The sequence below is a fragment of the Xenopus laevis genome, chromosome 7S, assembly GCF_017654675.1.
Source record: "Xenopus laevis strain J_2021 chromosome 7S, Xenopus_laevis_v10.1, whole genome shotgun sequence".
Lineage (NCBI taxonomy): Eukaryota > Metazoa > Chordata > Amphibia > Anura > Pipidae > Xenopus > Xenopus laevis.
Window position 1 is genome coordinate 77,491,771 of NC_054384.1, and position 26,857 is coordinate 77,518,627.

General features: G+C 41.7%; 2 protein-coding genes across 6 annotated transcripts in view; one reads left to right on the forward strand and one right to left on the reverse strand.

The window, feature by feature from the left end:
• noc2l.S (NOC2-like nucleolar associated transcriptional repressor S homeolog) overlaps window positions 1-18,641 on the forward strand; it is a 70,269-nt gene extending 51,628 nt beyond the window's left edge. The window contains exons 17-19 of the mRNA XM_018227831.2: window positions 2,830-2,962; window positions 15,636-15,749; window positions 16,974-18,641. Coding sequence (XP_018083320.1) covers window positions 2,830-2,962; window positions 15,636-15,749; window positions 16,974-17,140 — 414 coding nt within the window. The 3' untranslated portion in view covers window positions 17,141-18,641. The remainder of the gene's footprint in view (window positions 1-2,829; window positions 2,963-15,635; window positions 15,750-16,973) is intronic.
• A 6,712-nt stretch (window positions 18,642-25,353) lies between these two features.
• Window positions 25,354-26,857, reverse strand: part of samd11.S (sterile alpha motif domain containing 11 S homeolog) — a 138,237-nt gene continuing 136,733 nt past the window's right edge. For all 5 annotated transcript variants that reach the window (XM_018227833.2, XM_018227832.2, XM_018227838.2 and 2 more), the window contains exon 14: window positions 25,354-26,550. In XM_018227833.2, coding sequence (XP_018083322.1) covers window positions 26,311-26,550 — 240 coding nt within the window. In that variant the 3' untranslated portion in view covers window positions 25,354-26,310. The remainder of the gene's footprint in view (window positions 26,551-26,857) is intronic.

Consider the following 26,857-nt stretch of genomic DNA (forward strand, 5'->3'; position numbering starts at 1 on the left):
ACAAGGTAAACATGAAATCTCTCCTAGCCGATGAGCCAAGATGTGATACTTTTCTTGGGGGGCGGGGTAGTTTTTCTTTGCATTCCACCCATTCCTGTTAGGCTGTTGGCACACAGTAAGATTTGGGGGAGATTAGTTGCCCTGCGACAAATCTCCTCTTGTTTGGGCGACTAATCTCCCCGCAATGCCTTCACGCCGGCTAGAATGTCAATCACCGGCGGGATGGCATATGTAGCACTTAGGATCCAAAGTCGCTTGAAGTTTCCTCTTGAGGCTGGGCAACTAATCTTCCCTGAATTTTACCATGTGCCACCAGCCTTGCAGAAGTCGATCCATGACAAAAATGAGTGGCAACACATTGTTTCAAATGGTTATACCAGGTTAGTAGTTTTCTCCAAATTCCCTGAGAGGCTCTCCATGCTTCGTATTTGTGTCCCTGCTTAATCATTCTAGCACTGAACATCCAATTGACATTTTCTTTCATTAAGCAAACTTTGACTTTCCATTCCCCTTAACACCACCCCCTTGTTTTGATAAAAACATGATTCAAGCATGTCCTAGGTATCCATGTATTTGTCACTGAGAAGTGCAAATAAAAGGTAAAAAAATAGGGTTCACTCTGTTAATATTCGTGAGCAGAAGTATATTCTCCTATTTCCAGGAGCTGCTTGCGTGTGTAGGTGAATGTGATAGCTGTCTGCTGTGTCTGTACATGTCTGTGTGTAGGTGAGTGTGTGAGAGCTTTCGTCTCTCGTCAGGGCTAATAATTACAGCGCTAAGCATTTTTCCAGGAGCTTCTAACAGCCTCTAATGATGCCGCTGTGGAAGGGTGGCAGCAGTCGTTAGCTCCTTCATTAGGAGCAGCAGATTAACGAGCAGAGGGCTCAGTTACTTCAATAACAGAAAAAAAAATAAAATAGTGGAAATAAAAAGTGCCGGCTTGGGAGTCTCTTGCGGGCTTCCTGTTATCTCATTATAGTCTGGTTATTAATGACGGGCAGGAGTTGTCTGACAGCATAGAAAAGGCAGTTCCTGATGAAAACCCCTTTCATATTTAGGAGATTACCTAATCCAGCAATTTAACAAATGTCTGCATTAAAATCCTCTGCCAGTAATTGGACCAATATGTGTGCTATTCTGCTGCAGTACAAATCCTCATCTCCAGGCGGGTCACTGCTCCTTCCAGTATTCTCCATGCTGCCCTAAAGGATGATTATATGGTTCATGGGTAAATCACTAATGCTTAAATATTTGTAGCCAGCTTAAGGTATGTGGGCTCACGTCATTACTGCCTACATTCACTGTGTATTGTCAGAAATTTTTTTTCTAAATCAGGGACTGGTTCCTGCCCTCATCTATTTCGGAACCAATTCTAATCCTTCCACAATATCTACTGTTATATGGGGTGTAGAGACAGTAATAGTTCCATGTCCAAAGGCTGGATATTGGTTACAGTGAAACTTCAATTTTATTTCCCCTGATTTTAGGTTTTCCATCATTTGACATTGTTGTTTTATGGTCCCACCTATATATTCTGCATATGGTAATACATTTCCCTGATTTTAAATTTTCCTGGATTTTACACCATTTTTTTCTGGTCCCCTGGAAAACTTAAAATAGGGGTTCTACTGACAAAACAGGGATATCCAGTGTTCCAGTTTTGGCTGGAAAAAATCTTGGGCTTGCTCCACCACGTGTTCCTGTCGTCACACGAAATTCCTTACAGTTATAAGCCAAAAAATGGTGAAGGAAGCCTCAGGAAGCAGGTCTTTGCTGCATTTAAATGTATTATAATGTGCACTTTATAATACATTTAATTGCAGCAAAGACCTGCTTCCTGAGGCTTCCTTCACTGTTTTTTGTCTTATAACTTTAAGGGGGTTCTACTGTATTTCTCTTTCCTTCATTATAAAATTGGATAGGGTGTAGCTGCTGTGGGGTGGCACTGCAAGTTCTTGAACCCTGCATATGTCCCATTGGTTTAAAGAACAAAAACCCTTGTCTTGCATTGTGAATGGTCAACTGTATGATCCCATATTTATAGCTCGAAAGGGGTGGTATTAAGATTTTTTTTTAAGTTTTTCTTTGGACATGGGCCTTAGTTGTGTCATAGTTAAGTCATTCTTTATGAAGCCATTGTTTATCATAATGTGGCATATTAATTTCTAGCAGAACTATTCTTCCAACATAAGAGAATTAAGACATCGGAATGAAGATCTCACTGTTCCTGCTGCAATCAGCTGTTCCCAATATATTTTCTTAAGGGAAGCAGGCCGTCCCTCTGACTTTGAGGAGCAACTCTTTAAATTAGTTGATGGCCCAAAGACTTAAGAGCTCTACACTGATGTGTTTGTAATTGACATCTGACTACAGGTTTTCATTTATTTATTGCTTTGTTGACCCTTGCAATGAGTTTTCTCTGCTGTTATATACTGGAGGGTGGTGCTTAATACCCTGACTTAAGCATGCATTGTGAGTGCAGGCAATGGATTTCCGTGCACAATGTAGACTTTTTTGTGCAAAAATGTGCCACATCTTCACTGACAGGGCACACTAAAGTCAAAGCATACGGCAGCCAGTTGGTCTTTTCTTCCCCATTGTATTAATGCTCAAGAATAGCTTGTGTGACACAAGAAAATCCTTATGTACCCTATTGTCGGATAGAGGGCATAAGACAGTGGCTTTAAGGGGGCACTCCTCAGCGGCCTAAATGGGGGAAAAAGAAGGGGGCTGGTCGGTGTCAGTGCCTACGGCAGCAGTGACTGCTAATACAGCCCTGGACAAAAGCCTTATTACTTTAATAATATTCCTGTTTCAATCCCTTCACAGATGGAAGATTTGAACTTCCCAGAGATAAAGCGGAGAAAGTTAGAGAAAAAGGAAGAAGATAAAAAAGAATTCAAAGATCTTTTCGACTCGGATAGTGAATCTGAGGATGGCAGCGGAGGATTATCACTGAAAGGTACAGAGACTGTGCATGAAACCACCTGTTGAAATCATTATTTCTTGCTGCCCATTCTAAAACTCCATATATTATTATGGCAATCCTGTTTGTGTCATTATGGAACCATTGAAAGGAAAACACAAACATCTTCGAGGCACCTCCATGTACATGTGTTTGCTAAACAACTGCAAATCTGAAGTAGAAAAAAAATGAAATCCCTTACGATGCAGGGAGTGAAGGTCAACTCCATGCCATGAGGACAAGTTCTGAATTACAGAAAGACCATCTCCCATGGAGTCAATTTTAAGCAAATAATTGTAATTTTAAAAAATCAGTTTAGCAGACATAAGGCCTGGTAATGTAAAATATATATTTATTTATTTATTGGTAGATCAGAGTAGGGGATACTGATGTTCAAGAATTTTTTTTATTAAAAATAGGGCAAAGGTATATCCAGCACAAGTTGTTGAACTTGTTTTGAGGATTAGGCACAGAAGGCCTGACAGTCAAAGAGCTTTGACGTTGTATTCTAGACTAGACTGCAAAAACAATTCTTCAGTCCTTCACAGAAGTTGGGGAGAATTAGCTAGGTCTGTGTCCTGCAATATTGATATATTAAAAAAACGAATTTGTATTTGTGGGTGCTATTTCAAAAACTGAAAATATTTGTCAATGCTCTAAACCTTCATTATAATTGGTGCTACAGTCTGTCCTGAAAGACTGGGGATGATGAGCCTTTAATTAGTCCTAAAGGAAAGCAGTTTGGGCTGTATATTCTTTAATGCTTATTACTTTATTGTTCATCGGTTTTTGGATTCTAATTTGAAACGCAATTAGAGCACCAATAAAGGCAGAAATGAAATGTAGTTTGGCTGAAGTATTTCCATGGAATCTTTACTAGCAGATGATGATACTTGGCATCTGATATCTCTTTTCCATAAATGTTGCTTTCCATTATTGTTGATGGGTTTCACTAATACAGGTAGAGAATCTAATATGTAGAATGCATAGGGAACCTGGAGATATCCAGATCCAGTGGTCCATGTTGTGCAGTACCATGCTTTAAGACTACTCAGCAATGCAAGAAAATAAAATTAGGAATGTTTTTCAGACATGTGTTTATGCTGGTTTAGTTAACACCAAATTAATCTAGTGAGCCCCCAGTGCCTATTCTTTTGAACTCTGACTTCTTTATGTCTTGCTATCACCTGCATCTGTGGTTTTGCATGTTTTGCTTATTCTTTTTGATTCCAACATTTGGCCTGGGCTCTTCTAGGCTCAAAACAGTGTTAAAAACAAACGAAAACTTTGTTATTCAGACACTTTTCTAGAACGTCCGAAATGAGCATGCACTCTACGGACTTCCAGACAGCTATGAGGATTAAAACACTTTATTTCATCATAGGATGAAAACACTTTATTTCATCATAGGATGAAAACACTTTATTTCATCAACCTATTTTCAGACGCATTACGTTTGATCCCACATGTAATCATAGGTACCTACACATGAAACGCGCCAATACAGCTGAAATAAAGCTGTGTTTACTCCTCATTGCTGTCTGGAAGTCCGTAGAGTGCGCGTTCTTTTCGAGAGCTTGACTTGTTTCCCCCTGCTACGGGTTTGGGGCACTGCACCTGGACCACTGACATGGAGCCGTGAGTGACCATAAGAACGAGAAGTTTTTTTTGTTTTTTTTTCAAGCAAGAGGTTCGGGGCATGGGCACCCAAACCTTTGGCATGGTTGGGCATATGAATACTAAGGGTGCATGAAAATTAACAGCAGGGTTGTGAATTATAGCAATTAAGAAGGGTTGGAGCATCCTTGTACTCTGTATGTTTTAAGTAACTTTTGTAGGACTACCTAGGAAATCAAGTAAGTGTTAACCCCAAATCCTAGGTAATTTGTAAATCTTCCTTCGAGAATGGAGTGTTGCTTCAATTAGCATAATGTTTATCATAATCCACATTGATGTCATTAAATTAGGTGTTGTAACGACTGGTTTAAAAGAGGTCTTAAAGAAGCCATATATGTAAAAACTGAAAAACCATGTCTGAATAGAAGTGGGGGTAGTGCGACATCTATTGTCTGCCACATACAATGCTTTTTTCGGCCCCTCTCCCTGGAAGGTTTAATAACACATCAAAGCTCCAATCTTGCTAATACAATCAAACAAAACAAAAAAATCAAAATGTCAACAAACATCGAGTTTGACTCAGTTGCCGAAAGGCGCTGATCCATTTTTTATCCTATATAATACAACCAACACCTAATTTAATGACATCATTGTGGATTATGATAAACAGATTATGCTGATTGGAGCAACATTCCAGAGGATATATATTCTCGAAGGAAGATTTACTGAATTATTCTGAATTGATCTTCTTTCAAGGAAAAAACACAGCAAGTCCAGTTGATTTGATTTATTCCTATAAATATAGATAGATATCATTTTTTATATAAACATTTATATATATATAAAAGGTATGCCTTTGTCCTGAAATGTTGTCGTCTTTCCCATATGAGTATGTTCCCAGCGTTTTCCTGTGTTATTTAGTTGCTGCTGCACTAGTGGTTTGTTTCTCCTTCCTATATCTTATACTTTGGGGCACAGTTCTTAACATTGGAGTAAAATATTACTGGCGATGTTGCCCATAGCAGCCAATCAGCAATTAGATTTGAACAGTAACCTACAAGTTAGAAAACAAAAGCAAAGTCTCATCAGTTGCTATGGTGTCAGGTGGAAATAAATATGCCCCTAGGTTTGTCTGATTCTTCCAGTCCTGTTCCTTCTGCACCCGTTCTTTGGCTTATATGTAGTGTTCTATCACATTTCTCACTACTCGAGTTTAAGCCGTCCCGAGTATAAACCGAGGTACCTAATTTTACCTCCAAAAACTGGGAAAGCTTATTGACTCGAGTATAAGCCTAGGGTGAGAAATGCAGCAGCTTCTGGTAAGTTTCAATCAAAAAATTGAGGGTTTCTGCTCCCATTGGAGATGCCAGCGTCTCATTTTGGATGCTGGCGACCATTCTTGGACGCCGGCGAATATTCTTGGAGACTATTCTTGGACGCCGGCGACTATTCTTAGATGCCGGCGACCGTTTTTGCGCTTGACCTGAGTATAAGCTGAGGTAGAGTTTTTCAGCATATTTTGGGGACTGAAAAACTCAGCTTATACGCGAGTATATACGGTATATCGGTTGTACCATTCTCCATAATCACAGCAGCATTTGCACACGCAGTCAGCAATAGAAATCGGAATGTCTTTTGAGTTTGTCCTCTTCCCTGAACATGGGGTCTCCTCTCTGCAGCACCTTTTCCCTCCTTCCTATAATCACACACTCATCCTATATACTAACCGAAGGCCTATCTATGTCCCGAGTGGAGGGGAGGCAGATGCGCACGCAACTTCGGTTAGGATCTATGAGATGCGCGCGCAACTTCAGCCAAAAGACATAGATGCGGCCTTCGATTAGCAGATGTGCTGGAAGGTTAGGATCAGAACAGGTTAGGATCGGGGAGGCAGATGCGCTGGAAGGTTAGGATCTAGGGAGGCAGATGCGCTCACCGTCTCCTTCTGCCTCCCGCCGCCTCTTCTTTCCTGCTCACTCAGGCGGCGACCGCTGGAAGGTTAGGATCTAGGGAGGCAGATGCGCTCACCGTCACACTAGGGGAACCGGTTGCGTACCTGCACGAAAGTCTGTATAAGCGTCGGCCATCTTGCTACTCCTCTGCGACTTTGTCATCCGCCCACTGCCAAATCCGCCCACTAAAGTCTGTATAAGCGTCGGCCATCTTGCTACTCCTCTGCGCGTTTGTCATCCGCCCACTAAAGTCTGTATAAGCATCGGCCATCTTGCTACTCCTTTGCAAGTTTGTCTAATGGCGGCGCTAGCGTCACTCTAGGAGGGGAACCGGTTGCGTACCTGCACGAAAGTCTGTATAAGCGTCGGCCATCTTGCTACTCCTCTGCGACTTTGTCATCCGCCCACTGCCAAATCCGCCCACTAAAGTCTGTATAAGCGTCGGCCATCTTGCTACTCCTCTGCGAGTTTGTCATCCGCCCACTAAAGTCTGTATAAGCGTCGGCCATCTTGCTACTCCTTTGCAAGTTTGTCTAATGGCGGCGCTAGCGTCACTCTAGGAGGGGAACCGGTTGCGTACCTGCGTGGGTGGCCATTTTTAGCAAAACGGGCTATATTATCTCCAAAAATATTGATGTTGACATGATAAACAACCAAGTGATTGCATTACTTCCTGGACAAAGCTGTGTCTTTCTGAGTACTGACTGTATTGATTCTGAAGACGAAAGTGAGAAACTTAACTTCCCATTAGAATATTTAAACACTATCAACAATGCTGGATTACCACAACACAATCTTATACTCAAAGTAGGAACAATAGTCATGCTGTTAAGAAACCTTAAGGGTAGGGGCACACGGCGCGATTTCGCCGCGATTCTGCGCTAAGCGAGTTGTCGCTGCGTTTTTTAAGCCGAAATAGCTTTGCTAACTTTGGCGCTGGCGTCAATGCAAATCGCGGCAAAATCGCTGCGCTAATTCACACGCGGCGATTCGTTTTCTATTGTCGTCCGAAGTTGCCTCGCTGAGCGTTTCCGGGCGACAGTAGAAAAAGAATCGCCGCGTGTGAATTAGCGCAGCGATTTCGCCGCGATTTGCATTGACGCCAGCGCCAAAGTTAGCAAAGCTATTTCGGCTTAAAAAACGCAGCGACAACTCGCCCAGCGCAGAATCGCGGCGAAATCGCGCCGTGTGCCCCTACCCTAACACTAAGCAAGGTTTATGTAACGGTACACGGTTGGTTGTGAAGAGCATGAGACAAAATGTTATCAAGGCAGAAGTGCTTACAGGATCCCATAGCGGTGATACTGTTTTGATTCCCAGAATTGACCTTACCAGTTCTGACCAGGAATTACCTTTTAAACTTAAACGACGACAATTCCCCATTAAGGCTGCATTTGCCATGACAATCAACAAATCACAAGGACAAACATTGGATAAAGTCGGCATTTACCTATCTGAGCCTGTGTTTGGTCATGGTCAACTTTATGTTGCATTTTCAAGAGTGCAGCGTTCATCTGATGTTAAAGTCAAGATTTTAAGTACAGCTCACCAGGGAGAACTCATTCAAGGACAGGAGAACATTTTCACAAAAAATGTTGTTTATAAAGAAATTTTTCAGTAACACTTTACTACCAATAAACTCAAAATTTAAGAATTCTAATAGCAGATAGGTAATAACAAGCAATAGGCACAGATTCACTCTACATCCCCACAAATTAGCGTCGCCAGTTGCTGCCTGGGGATGCAGAGTGAATCAGCACCCATCGCATTTTGCTGCCTCACTGTTGTTACCATTCTTTCATTAACGATTCTTTAGAGAATCGGGGGTTTACTGGTTGGTGTAGAAGTCAGAGTGCTCTCTTGGCTCTGTAGGGTACAACCTATTTTACTTTCTCCCTTATGTTGACAGTGTTGCAGTGCTGATATTACCCTGCATGACATATATCATCCTGCACCCTCACCAACAAAAAAGCTTTTTAGATTTTCTGTTGCCTGCAGCTTTTCTTTGGGGAGGTAGAGTAATTCCTTCTCCTCCATTTGGTGACACAGATCTGAGGTTGGGACCTCCGTGACTACTATACATCAGCCCCCCACACACCAGCTTTAACTCCTTGCCAGAAATCTGTTGTTAATTCAGTGTGTGGGTCTCGGGCCGGCCGCTGTGTCTGCAGGTGGACCTCAACTTTGTAGCTTACGGACCCTCTGGGAGGAGAGTTGTAATTTGAAGCAGCTGGCTGTACTGTGAATTACAAACTGTCTGCAGAGGGGAAGGGTTTTTTTTTTTTCTTTAACCCTTTTTTGCCCAAGTGGTTCATGAGATTTATTACAGAGCAACTATCAGAAACGGCAGTGGGATTTGCCTCTGAATATTTTCATTCCTCCGTGTTAACCCTTACCCTACATTGGTCATAAGATATTCATACACCATGGATGCACATGTCCATCACCAGTTTGCACTGATCCAGTGGTTCGGCCTGTGGCCCAGTCTGATGCAAGTGTGGCCTGTGCATGTCCTGGAGGAGCTGCATACGTGTAGAACATGGTTTTCTATAGCATCCCCCTTGTGTCCTCATGCCTGATAGACAAGCAAAGAGAGAGCAAAAACGCTTCAATATTGCAGAATTGATTGGACTACGACTCCTTGGCAGGTTGAAGGGAGTTATAGGCCCACGGCTTTCATTAAAAACCAGTTGGAGGCAGATGATTTTCTGTCCCTGGAACAATGTGGGGCTGGAATATTATTCTGGCATGTTCTGGCACAAATGCTTAATATCTGCTTAGGTTCAACCATCTCTAGTTGTGAGGGGCATTGGACCAGATGCAACCCCCCTATCATTTTATTATAGTATGTAGATAAAAGCTTATACTGCATTTCTTTGGGAGCCTGAAGGCAGACTGTAAGAGATCTGTTGTGCAGCATAGAGTGCACAGAGGGCTTATTAACGGCTCTTACAGCAGTGCTGGATGTGCTCCTCATCTGGCAATTAGCAGGCAGGAGTGGGCAGCTGGAGCCTCTCTAATGAGCACCATGTGAGTGCTTCCCAGTGCCCCTTTAATGGACGTTAGGGACCTTACTTGTTACTCTGCCCACAATCACCTCCACAAGTGCAAAGAGGCTTCTCTGGCTTCATTTCCTCTTTTGCTGCTTTAGACAAACACCATTCTAACCTCATTCTTCCTTTCTCAGGCTCACCCTTCTCCGAAATGCTTCTTTTTCACATTGGCATCTTAGCTCTCACTTCTCCATCTTTGCCACTTTCATTATGTCTTTGCCGTCTCTCGTGGCTTTTTTTAAAATTTTTGTGGCCTTGCACCATCATCCATTCACACCCTGACTTCTTGTCAGGCTTATGTGACATTCTCCTGCGGCTGGACTCATGTTGCTGTCAGACAAGTGCATATAAAAGACACATTCTGTGCGTGACCACAAGCTCCACATCTGTACAACATACTGTAACTAGTCCCTAGAGTCTGTGTCAGAGCCACACGTTTCAAGGTACATGGTGTTAGCATGTACGGTCTGTGTGTTGTAGGGGCCAGAAGCTATGGGACTGATGCAGCTGGTCTTGCTGGACTCTGATAGATTGGATTTTACATGCTGTATTAGAAAGACAAGAACCAACACTGTGTACTTAAGTGTATGTGTTTATGTTACTAGCTTGCACATGTCTTTTTAAAGGGGATCTATCGCAAAAATGAAATTTTAATATAAGCTTCATCTTGCTGAAATAAGAAACTTTCTAAATATAATCAATTAAAAATTAAGTACCATTTATACAATAATCAGATAACTCTTCACTATCCCCCTCTGAGCAACCTGTCTCTCTTCATTCTGTCTTCATGCAGTAGGTGGAGCCAGTTTTGATTGACAGTTAGGTCTAATACATCCATGAGGGGGGTGCACCTTAACCGAGGTGCTCACTCTTTAAATGGATGGAAATTCTGTTCCTCTATGTGCTGTTTGCCATAGTCTGTTATTTTGTTACCTTTTGTTTGCGCTGGAGTTGGTTATTTGAGTTATTCTGCTAAGAAAAGGAGCCGCCCCCCTAAAAGACTTATTAGACCTACCTGTCAATCAAAATCTAACCTCAGCATGAAGAGTGACAGGTTGTGGAGTGTGAGATACTGAAGTGTAACTTGATTATTTCTTAATTAGTGCAGAATTTTTTAAATTGATTGTATTAAGAAAGTGTCTCATTTCAGTAAGATGAAGCTTGTATTAAATTTTCATTTTCGCCATAGTTCCCCTTTAACATTATACAATTGTGTTCAGAATATTAGCAGTCCGATATCACTAACCTGATCAATCACTGTTTTTGGTCGAAATTATATTTCTACATTGCAAATAATTTACAAGTAGGTGTAAATTACAAAGCGTTTGATACTGTGCCCCACAAACGACTGCTTTCTAAACTAAGGTCTGTTGGGCTTAATGAAGTCGTTTGCACATGGATAGGAAACTGGCTACAGGATCGGATACAGAGGGTGGTTGTTAATGGGACATTCTCTACTTGGAGTAAGGTTCTTAGTGGGGTCCCTCAGGGCTCAGTATTGGGTCCACTTTTATTTAACTTGTTCATTAATGACTTAGGGGAGGGTGTTGTAAGTAATGTATCAGTGTTTGCAGATGACACAAAATTATCCAGCCCAATTAATTCCATCCAGGATGTGGCATCCTTGCAACAGGATCTTGACAAACTGGCAATCTGGGCAGCTAAGTGGCAAATGAGATTCAATGTTGATAAATGTAAAGTCATGCACCTGGGATGTAAAAATATCCACTTATACCCTTAATGGGACTGCACTAGGCAAATCCATTATGGAAAAGGACCTTGGAGTCCTTGTAGATGATAAACTTGGCTGTAGCAAGCAATGCCAGTCAGCAGCATCAAGGGCAAATAAGGTCTTGAGCTGTATTAAAAGGGGCATAGAGTCAAGGGAGGAGGGGGTCATTCTTCCACTGTATAGAGCACTTGTAAGGCCCCATCTAGAATATGCCGTACAATTTTGGTCTCCATCACTCAAACAGGACATTTTTGTATTAGAGAGGGTACAGAGAAGGGCAACTAAGCTGATAAAAGGTATTGAAAATCTTAGCTATGAGGAAAGACTGGCCAAATTGGGGATGTTCACGCTGGAGAAGAGGCGCTTAAGGGGTGATATGATGACTATGTATAAATATATAAGGGGATCATACAACCATCTCTCTAATGCTTTATTTACCAGTAGGTCTTTCCAGCTGACACGAGGTCACCCATTCCGATTAGAAGAAAAGAGGTTCCGCCTAAATATTCGGAAGGGGTTTTTTACAGTGAGAGCTGTGAAGATGTGGAATTCTCTCCCTGAATCAGTTGTACAGGCTGATACATTAGATAGCTTTAAGAAGGGGTTGGATGGCTTTTTAGCAAGTAAGGGAATACAGGGTTATGGGAAATAGCTCATAGTCCAAGTTGATCCAGGGACTAGTCCGATTGCCATTTTGGAGTCAGGAAGGAATTTTTCCCCCTCTAAGGCAAACTGGAGAGGCTTCAGATGGGTTTTTTGCCTTCCTCTGGATCAACTGGCAGATAGGTAGTTAATAAACAAAAAAAAAAAAAAAAAAAGGTTGAACTCGATGGACATGTGTCTTTTTTCAACCTTACTTACTATGTTACTATGTTACTATGTAGTCGACTAATAGAAAACCAACAGACCCAACAGTCATGACATGCATGCTGGTGATTCTGTGTAATTGAATCATTAATTGAGGCTTGTTCCAAATAATAGCAGTGTTCCAAATAACTATAGCTTGTTCCAAATAATAGCAGTGTGGAGTTCAATTAGTGAGGATATTCATTTTGTGAAAAACAGATGTCAATTACGGCCCTTATTTAAAGGAAAACTATACCCCCAAAATGAATACTTAAGCAACAGTTTATATCATAATAAGTGGCATATTAAAAGAATCTTAACCATTTAGTGATGTTCTGTGTGCTGCCTCAGATCACCTGACCAGAAATACTGCAGCTCTAAATATAACAGGAAGAAGTGTTGAAGCAAAAGACACAACTCTGTCTGTTAATTGGCTCATGTGACCGAACAAGTATGGTTTGTTGGTATGTTTGTGTGCACCGTGAATCGTACGATCCCAGGGGACGGCCCTTATTTTTTTAACTGACCATTTTCTATTTATGATTATCCAATGGCACATACTACTTAAAAAGTATATTATTATGAAAATGGTTTATTTACATGAAGCAGGGTTTTACATATGAGCTGTTTTATGCAATATCTTTTTATAGACACCTACATTGTTTGGGGGGTATAGTTTTCCTTTAAGGAAGGAAGGCAGCAAATGTTGTGCAGGCTGGTCATAGTGCATTCCTCTCTGAAAATCTGAGTAAGTCATCCAGACTTTTTTCAGAAGAACAGCGTACTTTGATTAAAAAGTTGATTGGAGGGGGAAACATATCAAGAAGTGCAGAAAATGATAGACTGCTCAGCTAAAATGATCTCAAATGCTTTAAAATGGCAACTAAACCTGAATGACATGGAAGAACACAGAAAACGAACATTCAAATGGATAAAATAATAGCCAAAATGGTAAAGACTCAGCCAATGATCAGCTAAAGGAAGATCAAAGAAGGTCTAAAGTTACCTTTGAATACTGTTACAATTAGAAGACGCCTATGTGAAGCCAGGCTATTGGCATGAAACCCCTGCAATGTCCCGTTGCTGAAATAAAGACATGGTGAAGAACTTACAATTTGCCAAAGAACACACTGACTGGCCTAAAGAGAAATGGCGCAACATTTTGTAGACTGATGAAAGCAGGATTGTTCTACAGGTCTCAGACAGGGTCGGACTGGGGGGACCAGGGCCCACCGGAACTGCTGTGAAGGGCCCCCTCTGGACCGCCTGGCCTTCTTACTTGGCGCGCTGCCGCACATGTGCACAAGAAGGCGCGCGTGCACGTACGGAGCTGCACGCCGCGCTTCAGTGGGTAGAGCCACATGACACTCCTGCATGCATGGTGCCGCACAGTGCTGCGCGCCTTTGCAAATTGTTTCTTTTTTCAGGCCCAGGAGATCCAGAGAGGGGGTCTGGCTCGGCGGGGGCCCACCAGGTTTTTTCCCGGTGTTCCGCCGGGCCAGTCCGACACTGGTCTCAGACAGTTTTTCAGCCGAACCCCAAGCACTGAATTCAAGTCACAGTACACTGTGAAGACAGTGAAACATGGTGGCACAAGCATCATGATATGGGGATGTTTCTCATACTATGGTATTCAGCCTATTTATCTCATACCAGGGATCATGGATCAGTTTCAATACATCAAAATACTTGGAGGTCAAGTTGCCTTATGCTGAAGAGGAAATGCCCTTGAAATGGGAGTTTCAACAAGACAATGACCCCAAACACAACAGTAAATGAACTTGTTCCAGACCAACAAGACTGACGTTATGGAGTGGCCAGCCCAATCCCCGGACCTTTATCTTATAGAAAACTTGTGCGGTAAAAAAAATGTTATTTCTGTGGCAAAACCAAGAAATGCAAAAGAATTGTGGAATGTAACAGGTGCCAGAAGTTAGTGGACTCCATGCAACACAGATGTGCAGCAGTTCTCAGAAACACTGATTATACAACTAAATATTAGTTCAGTGATTCATAGAAAAGCAAAATCTTGTCAATTTTTCAGTTTATACAGTGAATGTTTGTAAAGAAGAATACAGACACTGGTATTACTTGGAACAACTTAATATTCCCTTTTCCTTGCTTATAACACACATTTGCTAAATTTTTCTTTGTTTTGATTTGGAATAGAATGTGCAGTGTTCCCAATGTATTTGTGTGTATGGAAATAAAAGCTATTATAAACATTTTGAGCTTTGTTCACTTTTTAAAGCATTATGTTATTGTTCTGAACACAGTACTGTAAATGCTACAAAACCATTTTTGTAGCTAAAAATATTCTTATATAAAAATATGTTTTTGGGAGCCTGTGCTTGGATGGCAGATCAATTGTTTATTTCTCTTCCTGACAAAAAGGAACCATGTTGTACTGTATTGCAACTGGAGAGGCCAGTGTGTCCTTGTGCCACTCTTGTTGGGGAATAATGTTGTTCTTTTTGCTTGGTTTTTTTTCTAACTGCATTTGCATATTCTGTAGCCATTGTCCTCTCTCTTTCCAAATTCTCTGTCCAAAATCCTCCTGTCCATCTCAGTCTTACAGAAAAATATTAATGGCAGCATGTGCGGCAGGATGTGGCCTAGAAATAGGGTTGCCACCTTTTCTGGAAAAAAATACCGGCCTTCATATATTTTTATCTTTTTTCCCTATTAATAACATTAGGATCAACCATCATTTTTACCGGCCGGGCTGGTAAAATACTGGCCAGGTGGCAACCCTACCTAGAAAATGTGGGGAAACTGGGGTCAGTATAGACATATTAAGTGCAGTGTTCTCCCCAGGCCATTTTAGCCACGCACATCGCTCTGCACTTTTCCTCAAAATCCGGCTCTGCTCCGCCCCCACATCTCGCACAGAAGAAGGAAGTGTGAAACGGAAGCCGTTAGGACTGTGCACTGTGCGGCGTTTGTAAAAGTGTCTATTTTAGAGTTAGGGTGGTTGAGGGGGCACATATTATTTATTTTTCTCCTGTGCCCGGACAATTTTTTTTTGGGGGGGGGCATGGTAACTGCCCTGTATATGCCCATAGCCTGTGATGATTATGCACCTCCCCAAACACACTGAACACTGTCCTGCATGATGAATTAATATAAATTACCCATCCTTCATGTTTCAGAATATGCCCGTGGCCCATTAGAATAAATCTGCAAACATTACAACGCTGTCCAGAAATATTCACTGTAATACCCAAAAGAAAATACAGCAGAACCCCAATTTCACATAAGCGGATTTTACGTTTTCCCAGAATTGGCACTGTTTTTTTTCTGCAGTCCTATACAAGCAAGCTGCGTCTTTTTACGCTTTCCTAGAATTTAAGCCATTTTGAAGCATAAAATCTGGGTTCTGCTTTACAAATGTTACCTTGGATCTGTTTGAACTGCAGTGAAACCACCTTGTGTGAGAAATAAATAATAATAAATTGTGTCCTTTACAGGGAAATCCAAAGCCAAGAGTAAGGAAGAGTCCTCAGATGAAAACTCTGAACTAAGCAGTGAAGGAGAAGAAGGCGAATATGAGCTGGAAGATGACGAGAGCAGTGGCCTGGAGGGTAAGATGCCACCCCAGCTATTGTGCTAAAGTTGTATTCCAGCAATGCTCTTATGTGGGATGTAACAAAGTGGTTGCTTTAAAGCATACTTACTTTTTATACCAAATTTTAGTTCTATTTGTTCAGCTCCCAGCAGACTAAGGATGCTGTAGGCCAGGTGTGACATCCACAACATTGGAGAGTAGGCATTTAGTCGGAATGGTGAGGCATTAAGGGGTTAATGTGGTACAGCTGGCCGGTAATGAGCTGTGGAGGCAGAGTGGGACAGAACACATATCACAAGCCTTGTGTCATTAATCATCAGATACAGGAAGAATGAGACAACTGGCTGCCACAATGCACCACTGCTCTCTCATGTGCCTCTCCCTAGCTGTGTCCATGCACTCCTACACCCGCTCCTATACACACCCGCTCCTATACACACCCGCTCCTATATACACCCGCTCCTATATACCCGCTCCTATATACCCGCTCCTATACACACCCGCTCCTATACACACACTCCTATCCTATACACACACGCCTATCCTATACACACACTTCTATCCTATACACTCCTACCCTATACACTCTCCTATACACAAACACGCTCCTATACACACACACGCTCCTATACACACTCATAAAGTTTAGAACCCCCACCACACTTATGTAGCCTTCTGTTACGGAGCAGATGTATAGCAGGCACAAAATGCACATTCTTTTCTCATGATAGATTCTTCCCATCCCCCTAAGAAAAGTTGTTCTTTGGCCACTGGCTACAAGTTATATAGAGCCCCTGGATTGCCTTTTGGGGGTGTAGGTGACAGAAGTTGAACACTCAATAGTTCTTCAGAAAATTCCATTTCAGAAAGGTGCTTCATCAGTGCACAATGTGGATTCCCTTTTATCTCTGCCAGCAGAAAATAACATTATTCTTTTTGACATCTGTGCTGTATCTTTCCCCATGCGTTTCGCTTTATACACAGTGATGCCTCTTAGTCTCTGGGCCCCGGTCCATAGGGCATATCCTTTAGTATTAGGGGTGCTATGGCAGTAACATAGAAGGGGGCTCTAGCACACACCTGCAGCTGCATACAGAACTTGGCCTGTGCAAATGCTTTCTCAGTCTGAATGCTGCAGCAATAAATTAATGAGCGCTGAGATTAATTAGTGATGAGCCACCCTCGGCCTGCTTGTTCCTTCCTGATAAAGCAGAATTTATATTTGCTCTTCCGCCCACAGGGGAATCGCAGGATGAAGACGAGGAGGAGGAAGAGAAAGGGGGTAAAATAACAGTCCAGAAGAAGCAAAAGAAGGGGGTGCAGCACCTCTCGCAGACTGACCTGAAGGAACTGGCACAGGGGGATGAAGATATTGTCCAGGATCTTGAATTCTCAGACGATGAGTAAACATGTAGAGACTGCACCAATAACCCTTTGTCAGCTGGATACAATCTTCCACGTCTTCTCCAATCTTCACTTATTGCTCTGTAGTCCTTTGAAGGGAAATGAAATGAGTCTTTTCGTTTTGTGCCCATTGCTGTCATTGGCTACGAGCTTCTTTATTAACCGTGCCAGAACCAAATACTGGCTATTATAGCAGGCAAAGGACAACACACATATATATTTACATGTACATAATTACATGTATTCTATTTTTAAATAAATGATTGAACTTCCTTCCTGCTATCAAGGACTCGTGGAATCTGCAGCACCTTCTGATGGACTTATGATTCCAAGTGCAAATCAGACTGTGCCTGTGTCTCCTCTTTCTCTGTATTGTAACTGAGCTGCAACAACCCTCTGTAAGAATAGATGCCAAACATATACATTTCTCTTTTGTTTTAACAAAAAAAAAAAAATAACAGACTGATTTCCACTCAATGGTGTGCTGACTGTTCCTTAAAGGGGATGCAAACTCCGAAATAAAAATGTAATTATAGTTAGGGTTGCCACCCGGCCGGTATAGTCACCATAGTTATGTCACTCATTAAACTGATCAGAGCTACTTGGCCATACACATGTATCACTGGTTGCACTGACCTCCAACCATACTAGACTGGACATAGACAATAATCCAGTATCTGTCCAAGCGCTGGTGAGTCTGTACTGTATATCTGGGCTGGATTCTAGGTTCTGCCCAAATGCAATTCTCTGTTTTTATAACATTTATTTCATGGCTAGCAGAAGAATGACTTAGTGATAGGTAAAGCTTGCAAACCTATTGGTGATGGCTAGTGATGGGCGAATAAATTCGGCTGTCACAAATTCGCTGTGAATTTCTGCATTACGCCACTGTCAATTAAATGTGCGAATCCCCCCCAAAAATTTGCCTGCGTCAAAAAATTTTGGACGCACGTCCGAACAGTCGCTCACGCCAAAATCGACGCGCGTCATCACTATTCGGCCCCCCTTGACTGTAACGCCAGAGTCAAAATTGATGTGAGCGACTTTTCGGACGCACGTCCAAAAATGGACGCGGGCATCTATTTTGATTAAATCTATTCGTGAATTTTGCGGGAGAAATTTGCCCATCACTGGTTACCGCATGTCATGCATTATGGATTATTATATATTATTGTTTTATTAAAAATCCAACCTATCACTTTAAAAGACTCTTTATACACCATCCCATATAGCTTTACTCCATTGCTAGTATTTTGGCTTTGCTTGTGTGTTTTCTCTTTTTATTAAATAACAATACACAATAAACCAGAATAGTAATCATTGAAGATAAAAGGTGTTGGGGGGGGGGGGGGGGGGGAAAAAAAACCAACTAATTAGCAGGGATAACATATGTCTGTATAATAAGGAAGAAAACAGGTCAATGTGTAGTTACATAACATATAAGAAGTACAATATAGGGAGAGTGAATATCAATGCTATAAATAAAAGTTAGGAGTCCAAGTAACTATTAATGAGTGACTGAATCTTATTGCTTTCAACATTGTTCATTGTAAATACATTTTCAATTTTGAGGTAAGTTTTTGACGATTCTTAATGTTTTCGAATCTGTAGTTGTGCTTCATTGGTACATAAAACTCCTCCTCTAGAGAAGTAGGGGAAGTCTCTATCCATTGCTTGTGTGTTAAATGTAGAATGCCAAGTCTGAGCTTTCAGTATAATGTTTTAGAATTAAATGGGAAGTAAAGTCTAAAATAGAACAAGGCTAGAAATGCTGTATTTTGTATACTAAATATAAACATGAACTTACTGCACCACAAGCCTAATCAAACAAATAATTTATGCTTTCAAAGTTGGCTACAGGGGGTCACCACCTTGTAACTTTGTTAAACATCTTTGCAAGACTAAGACTGTGCACATGCTCATTGTGATCTGGGCTGCTTAGGGATCATCATAAATTATCAAAACAGCACAAGTCAATTAATATCTGCCAGAAGCTGATACAGCAAGACTGATTAATAATCAGAATATACAGACTGCACTGGGTCCTGTGTTGTCATGTAATCTAATGTGGATTTTATAGTTGTATTGTTTAATACAAACTTTCTCCAACTCTCCAGAACCAGTGGCTGCAGCAAAATAATCCCCCAAATAGAATCCCAGTTTATCTGTTTAAATCTGGCTCCATGATCTTTGTCCCTGCAGCTGGAGTTGGAAACAGTAAAGGGGATGTGAAGGCAAAAATAAAAATCTCTACAAATCTCTACAGGGAAAAAACCAAAGCTGCTTGAGTTCTGCATGGCTGGGAAGTAAGGTGGGGGCTCCCTCTGCTGTTCATAAGTATGATTGTTTCCCTGCTCAGCAGTTAGGGACCGTCTGACAATTCCTATCCACAGCAGTAAATGAAGGGAGAATTTCACTGCATACAGTCAGGTTTCTCATAAAAGCAGTACACATTTTTTAATTAAAGTATATTGGAGATAGGTTTTTTTGTTTTTTGTTGCCTTTACATGCCCTTTAAAAACTGCTCTATTCCACTTAATGTTGGAGTGCTCTACCTCTGAATTCCTCCTTTTCAGGATCAGGTGCCACACAATATATTACCCACCCTGCCAAGGGTTGTTAAATCACATATAGTCAAAGTAACTGCTGTACACTGTTAATGTGAATCAAATCTTTGATTGTGTTCTTTATTAGCTCATGTAAGTAGACAGGGCCACGTTTCAGACCTCGCAGGGTCCTTTATCAAGCCAGATGCCTTGATAAAGGACCATGCGAGGTCCGAAGCATTGCCCTGTTTACTTACATGAGCTAATAAAGAACACAAAGATTTGATTCACATTAACAGTGTACAGCAGTTACTTGGACTTTAAAAACCGCTCAGACATTCTTTTATATTTTACTTTATTGTCCAGTAGGAAAGGTTTGGTGCTTTATGGCACTAGATGTTGGGGAGTAGATTAAGCAACAGATTGGCAGAGCTGGTTAGTTTTTTCACAACAGCTCATTTATCCATTGCCTTACACATACACTACTGCTGAAAGCATTGAGCCTAATGCGGTTCTCTTACACTCTTCCTATTCTTTGTATTCAGTAGTCATTTTTGATGAGAAAAGCTTGACCCCAGCCCGGACATGCTTTCCCCGATCCATGGCCACGTTCGGCTTCCTTTTAGAGACCCGCCAATGATGTCTCAAAAGAGGCGGGCATGCGCACACCTATTAAACCGGAAGCCGGCAGTTTACGGATGGGGAGAACAGGTAGAAGGGCTCAACCCGATCTGCAAATGGGGCAGCGAGCGGTATGAGTATGCAGAGTTGCACAGGTAAATTCTATGCGCAACATGCTAAGGGGCAGATTTATCAAGGGTCGAATTTCAAATTCATGGGAGTTATTTTAAACTCCCATGAACTTGTAATTCGACCAACTGCAATTTATTTTAAAAAAAAAAAATAGAAATTTTGTACTCGGATGAATAGGATCGACCCGCAAACTCGAATCAAATTCGATATGGCGAGTAGTTGAATTTGAGTTCTTAAAGGCTCATTGTATGATAAATTTAGAAAATCGAATTTAAGCCTCTCAGAATTTTCACTTTGACCGTTGATAAATCTGCCCCTAAATGTTTATTTAATATGGACATGAATTTAAAATTGTACAGGACTGAATGCTTTTGTATAACTGGCAGAGCTGAGATTCCAAGGGGGGGGGGGGGTGTTGGCATTTCATTATTAAGTGTTCCAGCAAGGCCGGAGTTAAAAGCATATCTGTGAAACCTCTCAATCCCTACAGGATGAAGGGCCGGAGGTGGTTTGTGTGCTCAATAAGCGTAGCCAGTGCTGCGATGCAGGTTACTCCTTTCTGCTGTGAAGTCGGGCTTTGTAGAAACATCAAAGGTTTTAATTTTTGGTCTCCTCTTTGAAAGGGAAGCCGCCACCAGGCTTGTGTTCCCAGCATCCCTCCCTAACCCTTTATGAACCAATTCAGCCTCCAGCTAATGATTCATACCTAGAAGGGGCCTTAGACACACACAGATACTCTCTCTGTTACGGCAGGGATCCCCAGCTTAATGTGCATCAGCCTTTGATAAACTACAACCCCAAGCTGAGACTGTTTGTCTAGTATTTGTCTCTGCTCCTCAATCCCTCTAACAAAGTGGTGCCTGTACATACAGTTGTGTTCAGAACAATAGCAGTGTGTTTACAAGAAGTGAATAAAGCTCAAAAATAGCTTTTATTTCCAGACACACAAATGCATTTAGCATTGTTCAAAATTATTATAATTGATGCTTGTTCCAAATAATATCAGCGTGGAGTTCAATTAGTGACGTCGTTCATTCGGTGAAAAAACAGGTGTCAATTATGGCCCTGATTTAAGGAAGGGAGGCAGCAAATGTTGTGCAGGCTGGTTATAGTGCATTTCTCTCTGAAAATCTGAGTAAAATGGGTCGTTCCGGACATTGGTCAGTGTACTTTGATTAGAAAGTTGATTGGAGAGGGGAAAACATATAAAGAAGTGCAGAAAATGATAGACTTCAGCTAAAATGATCTCAAATGCTTTAAAATGGCAACCAAAACCTGAAGGACGTGGAAGAAAACCGGAAAACTACAATTCGAATGGATAGAAGAATAGTCAAAATGGCAAATGGCCAATGATCAGCTCCAGGAAGATCAAAGAAGGTGTAAAGTTACTTGTACTGTTACAATTAGAAGACGCCCATGTGAAGCCAAGCTATTGGCAAGAAGCCCCCGCAAAGTCCCATTGTTGGAAAAAAAGACGGAAGAGCTTACAATTTGCCAAAGAACACACTGACTGGCCTAAAGAGAAATGGCGCAGCATTTTGTGGACTGATGAAAGCAAGATTGTTCTTTTTGGGTCTAGGGGCCACAGACAGTTTGTCAGACGACCCCCAAACACTGAATTCAAGCCACAGTACAGTGTGAAGACAGTGAAACATGGTGGCACAAGCATCATGATATGGGGATGTTTCTCATACTATGGTATTCAGCCTATTTATCTCATACCAGGGATCATGGATCAGTTTCAATACATCAAAATACTTGAAGAGGTCATGTTGCCTTATGCTGAAGAGGAAATGCCCTTGAAATGGTTGTTTCAACAAGACAGTGACCCCAAACACACCAGTAAATGAGCAATATCTTGGTTCCAGACCAACAAGATTGACATTATGGAGTGGCCAGCCCAATCCCAGGATTTTAATCCAATATCTGAGCAAAGCCAAGAAATGCGGAATATAACAGGTGCCAGAAGTGACTCCATGCAACACAGATGTGCAGCAGTTCTCAGAAACCCTGATTATACAACTAAATATTAGTTTAATGATTCAAAGGAAAACAAAATCTTGAAACATTTTTCAGTTTATACAGTGAACGTTAGAGTTTGTAAAGAAGAATGCAGACACTGCTATTTTTTTTGAACAGCCTTATATTCCCTTTTCTTCACTTTCTGTAAAGGAATAACACAAATTTGATACATTTTTTCTTCATGTTTTGATTTGGAATAGAATGTGCAGTGTTCCCAATGCATTTGTGTGTATGGAAATAAAGAATTATAAGGGTTTTGAGCTTTATTCACTTTTTAAACATACTGATATTGTTCTGAACACAACTGTAAACGGATTGCCTCCCTTTTAGGCTCAGTATAACCAGTACAAATAAAATCTCATGCTAATGAACTGTCACTTAGCAGTTGCTGGAGGTGCAGTCTGAACCAGACCTTTATGGCAAATGTCTGTAGGGGAATATATAGGGACTAACAGTGATTCCTCAAGGAGCTTACGAGGATATAATGTGCACAAAATCCTATTGTGGTTTTACTTTGTTACATGATTTCAATCCAAAGCTTTCCATACACTGAGCCAAATATCCAGCGTGTCCATGTGTTTTGGGGTCGGCCTGTGATTCAATTATGTCATCTAAAAAAGACAATAAAGCTCTTGGGGAGGCTAGAGAGCCACACCCAGACTATGGATAGCCCCGTGTTACATAAGAACATATTCTCTGTCGCTAGAATTAAAGGTGCAGTTAAACTATAATATGCAAATATTTAGTATTAGATGGAAACAAAGTCTATCATATATATTTATTAGTAATGTGTGGGCCAATCCAAAGCCCATGGGAGCCCTGGGTTTAGTCCTTCATTCAGGGCCGGAACTAGGCATTACAGTGAGAGCACCCTTGCCTTACCTCGTCTTTTGCCTACCCCTGTTCTTGCCTTCTGAGCTTGCTACCCCCCCCCATGTGCATTGTCACAGCGCGTGAACCTTCACTTGTGAGACAGGTAGGGGGTCAGATGGCCGGCTGGGCTGCCTTGGCCTGGTCTCTTCTGCACAAGATTTCCAGGTTGTGGAGAGGTTTTTGGTTGAGCTCTTCCACTCTCCCCGCCTTACACTGCCATGTTCCTCATCCAGCAGCCTCTATTTATAGGCACACTCCTGCCCTGCACCCATGCACTTGGCCAACTTGGGCTAATCATTGTTATTTACTCCATCTTTACCTGAAAGACTTTACTATACCGCTGTATGGAGAGGTCTGCTACCGATTTGGCTTTGGAAGGGGTTAGGAATAATGTTACTTTACTAAGGCAGATCAAATGTTGCCAATCTTTGAAAATTTAATCTATTGTAATAAGAAAGTAAAACACTAGTAAAGGTCCAATACCCATGTGTTCTGCATGAGCCTTGCACAGAAAATATTTTTGCTTATTCTGTCAATAATTTTTAAAAAATGACAAATGTATTTAAGTTTTGTTTTAGCTATTCCTACCTCTTTTTCCCATGCTTTGGGATCAGAAAAAAGCCCCTCCCTCAGCTGCAGCCTGTGTGTTCATTTTACAGATAAGGAAGAGTTCCTGATACTGACTGGTAATGTGAAAAGAACCTTCTCATGAAGAAGTGTGTAGGTGGGACCTTGAGTAAAATGAAAGTGCTTCTGATGTCACTATTGTGCACTGCAGACTACCTTTCCAACAACACTGAGACTGACAGGCTGGAGCTGACATCGAAAGCCCGTTCTAACAACAATCAGATGCAGGTGATGTTAATTGTAACCAATGACGCTTTCGGGGTCGCTGCAACCCGAGGAATCATTGATGCTGACCACCACCTCTTACCTCTTTGGTGTCGGATCGGGTCAAGGAGGGGCACATTGGTAGTGTACAAAGTGCAATTGAGCTCTCTACACTTGAAGAACTGAATGCCCATTTTAAAAATGAAAATCACCAGAGACAGTTTCTTGTTACCCCTGGTAACTGGCTGCTTACTGATGCCTGAGGCAAGGTTCTCACCTTCTCCATAGCAGCAGCGGCCCTGAATGTAACAAACATCATATAAAGCTATTGGTGATGTCTGGACCAGCCCAAGACCTGCGGGTAAAGCATGTTCGGACCGACTTCCACAGAAGATTGCCAGGGCTCAGTTGAGCCCTTCCTTGTGCTCTCCACCCCCTTACATTGTTTGCACCCTCTATTTATAGGCAAATGCATGCCCCACCACCTTTCGATTAGATTGGCTGGGCGTGGGTCTATAAATAGAGCTGCTGTGTTGGGTAGGGTTTAGTGCGGGTTGCATATCATTAAAAGTAAAGGATCCTCTGGCTGTTTCAACCCTGGACACTGAACCTGAGTGGCAGTATAAAGCAGACATAGTAGAAGCTGTGGTTGGACATTTCTGATACAAAGCTGAAGTCAAGCAGTATCGCACACCAAACACACAAGAGTGGGATTCTTTTTTTTTTTTTTAATTTTTTTATTGAAACATGCTGCTGGGCAGCGTTAAATGATGATCTGTTTAGGGCTGATTATTATTATTATTTTACAATATAAAGAATTGCTAATTGTACCGTGGATCTAGTTTTCTTCTCCCAGTAGAAATGAATTTCACTGTTGAGGGAGTTCCAATGAACTGAAAATGAGACGTGCAACGTGTAAACAAAACAAACCCTGAAAACACACAAGGGCAAGTACCATATCTAACTGTTGCACGGGGTTCTGATATTCCATGGGTGTTAGTTCTGTCCATTCACAGTAGTAGGGTGAGCACAGGGCTTGTGACAGTAGCGCCTGTTGCTCAAAACAGAGTCTGCGGTGGGAACTGTGGCAAAACCCCAGAGAGGAATCACATTAACTGAAGGATTGTCCAGAGCCGATGAAGAACTTGTCCTTGGCTGCTCCACCACTCTCCCTCAAGCAAATATCCTCACTCCTCTGTATAAGTATAACTAGGCAAAGCAAAGGCAGAAGCAAGATGGCATTGGAAGGTCCATTAAAGAATCCAATCGTTATCTAACACTGGGCGGGGCATAAACATTGACAGGAAATAAAATCCCTTTAAGCAGCACCAACCAAAGAGAGACCAATTCACCACTGTAGCAGCTGCCAAGGGGACAAGGCAGCGTGTTATTTTCTTTGGTACAATAGAAAGTTGCTGGAGATGCATAGATGGGAAACAGACTAAAGGGACAACTGAATGTCACTCCTTTACAGAGAAAAAGGCCACCCTATTATTCTCTCTGATATCTTCTGCTGACACCAGATAGGCTTCATGGGATCCTGCTTTGGTTCTTTATCCCCTTACCATAATATACAGACATCTAACCAACAGCTCGGGGATGGGATGTCTTGACAGAATATCTGTTCTTATGGCTGATTATTATTAGGTTTCAGGCTGTAACAAGAAGTCACCAGAAATCATAGCAAAGCTTTACATGCCCTACCCACACATGGACAGGAGAATATTATCCCACACTGTAACTGCAATGTACTCACAGGTCCGTATGGTGAGATCTTATTGTTACACCTTTGGTTAACTCTGCCTTGCCCCATTTGCCATTTATCCAGGTATAGCTATCATTTTACATTTTTTTCCCACCAGCCCCTCTAATTTAGCTTTAATCTCTTTACAAAGCTATACATTGAAATAAAAATATATATACATACATACATACATATATTTATCTATTTGTCTCTTCCCCCCACTAAGTCTTTAGGGACGTTTGGGCTTGCCAAGACCGATAGCAAGTTATCTGTCCTCTAGAAGAGTTACATCTCAGTGTTTCAAGCAGCATAAGGGACCCCCTGGTACCCTAAAGCAAATCCCCTTTGTGCTCCAAGCTCCAGCAAAACAGAGCTTTAACAACCTGGTCATTTTATATCCAGAGTTAGGAGAGGGATTTAGCAGGTTCATTTATGTAAGTAGTGCCTCCATTCTCATGCTTCGGTGAGATACGGCTTGGGGGCAGAAGGGTGCTGCCATATGGGGAACCAGCACTTCCAGTAGAGGGTGGTCGGATCTCGCCTGCCCCAAGGTCTCTTTCTGCTGGTCGCAAACCCGGGTGCTGCAATGGAAAGGCCACTGGAAAGCTGGCCATGTATAGGACTCGTCCAATTCTCTTGGCGACCTGAAAGAGAATATGAGATAGCACACTTGAAAATAATTTCCATCATCATTTAAACATATTTAAGTATATGAGAATGCCATTTATTGTATGCATAAAAGATCTCCTTTATGTACAGGTCTGTAAATTACTTGCCTTATTGGCCCATTTTAAAGGGATACTGTCATGGGAAAAAAATTTTTTTTCAAAATGAATCAGTTAATAGTGCTGCTCCAGCAGAATTCTGCACTGAAATCCATTTCTCAAAAGAGCAAACAGATTTTTTTATATTCAATTTTGAAATCTGACATGGGGCTAGACAATTTGTCAA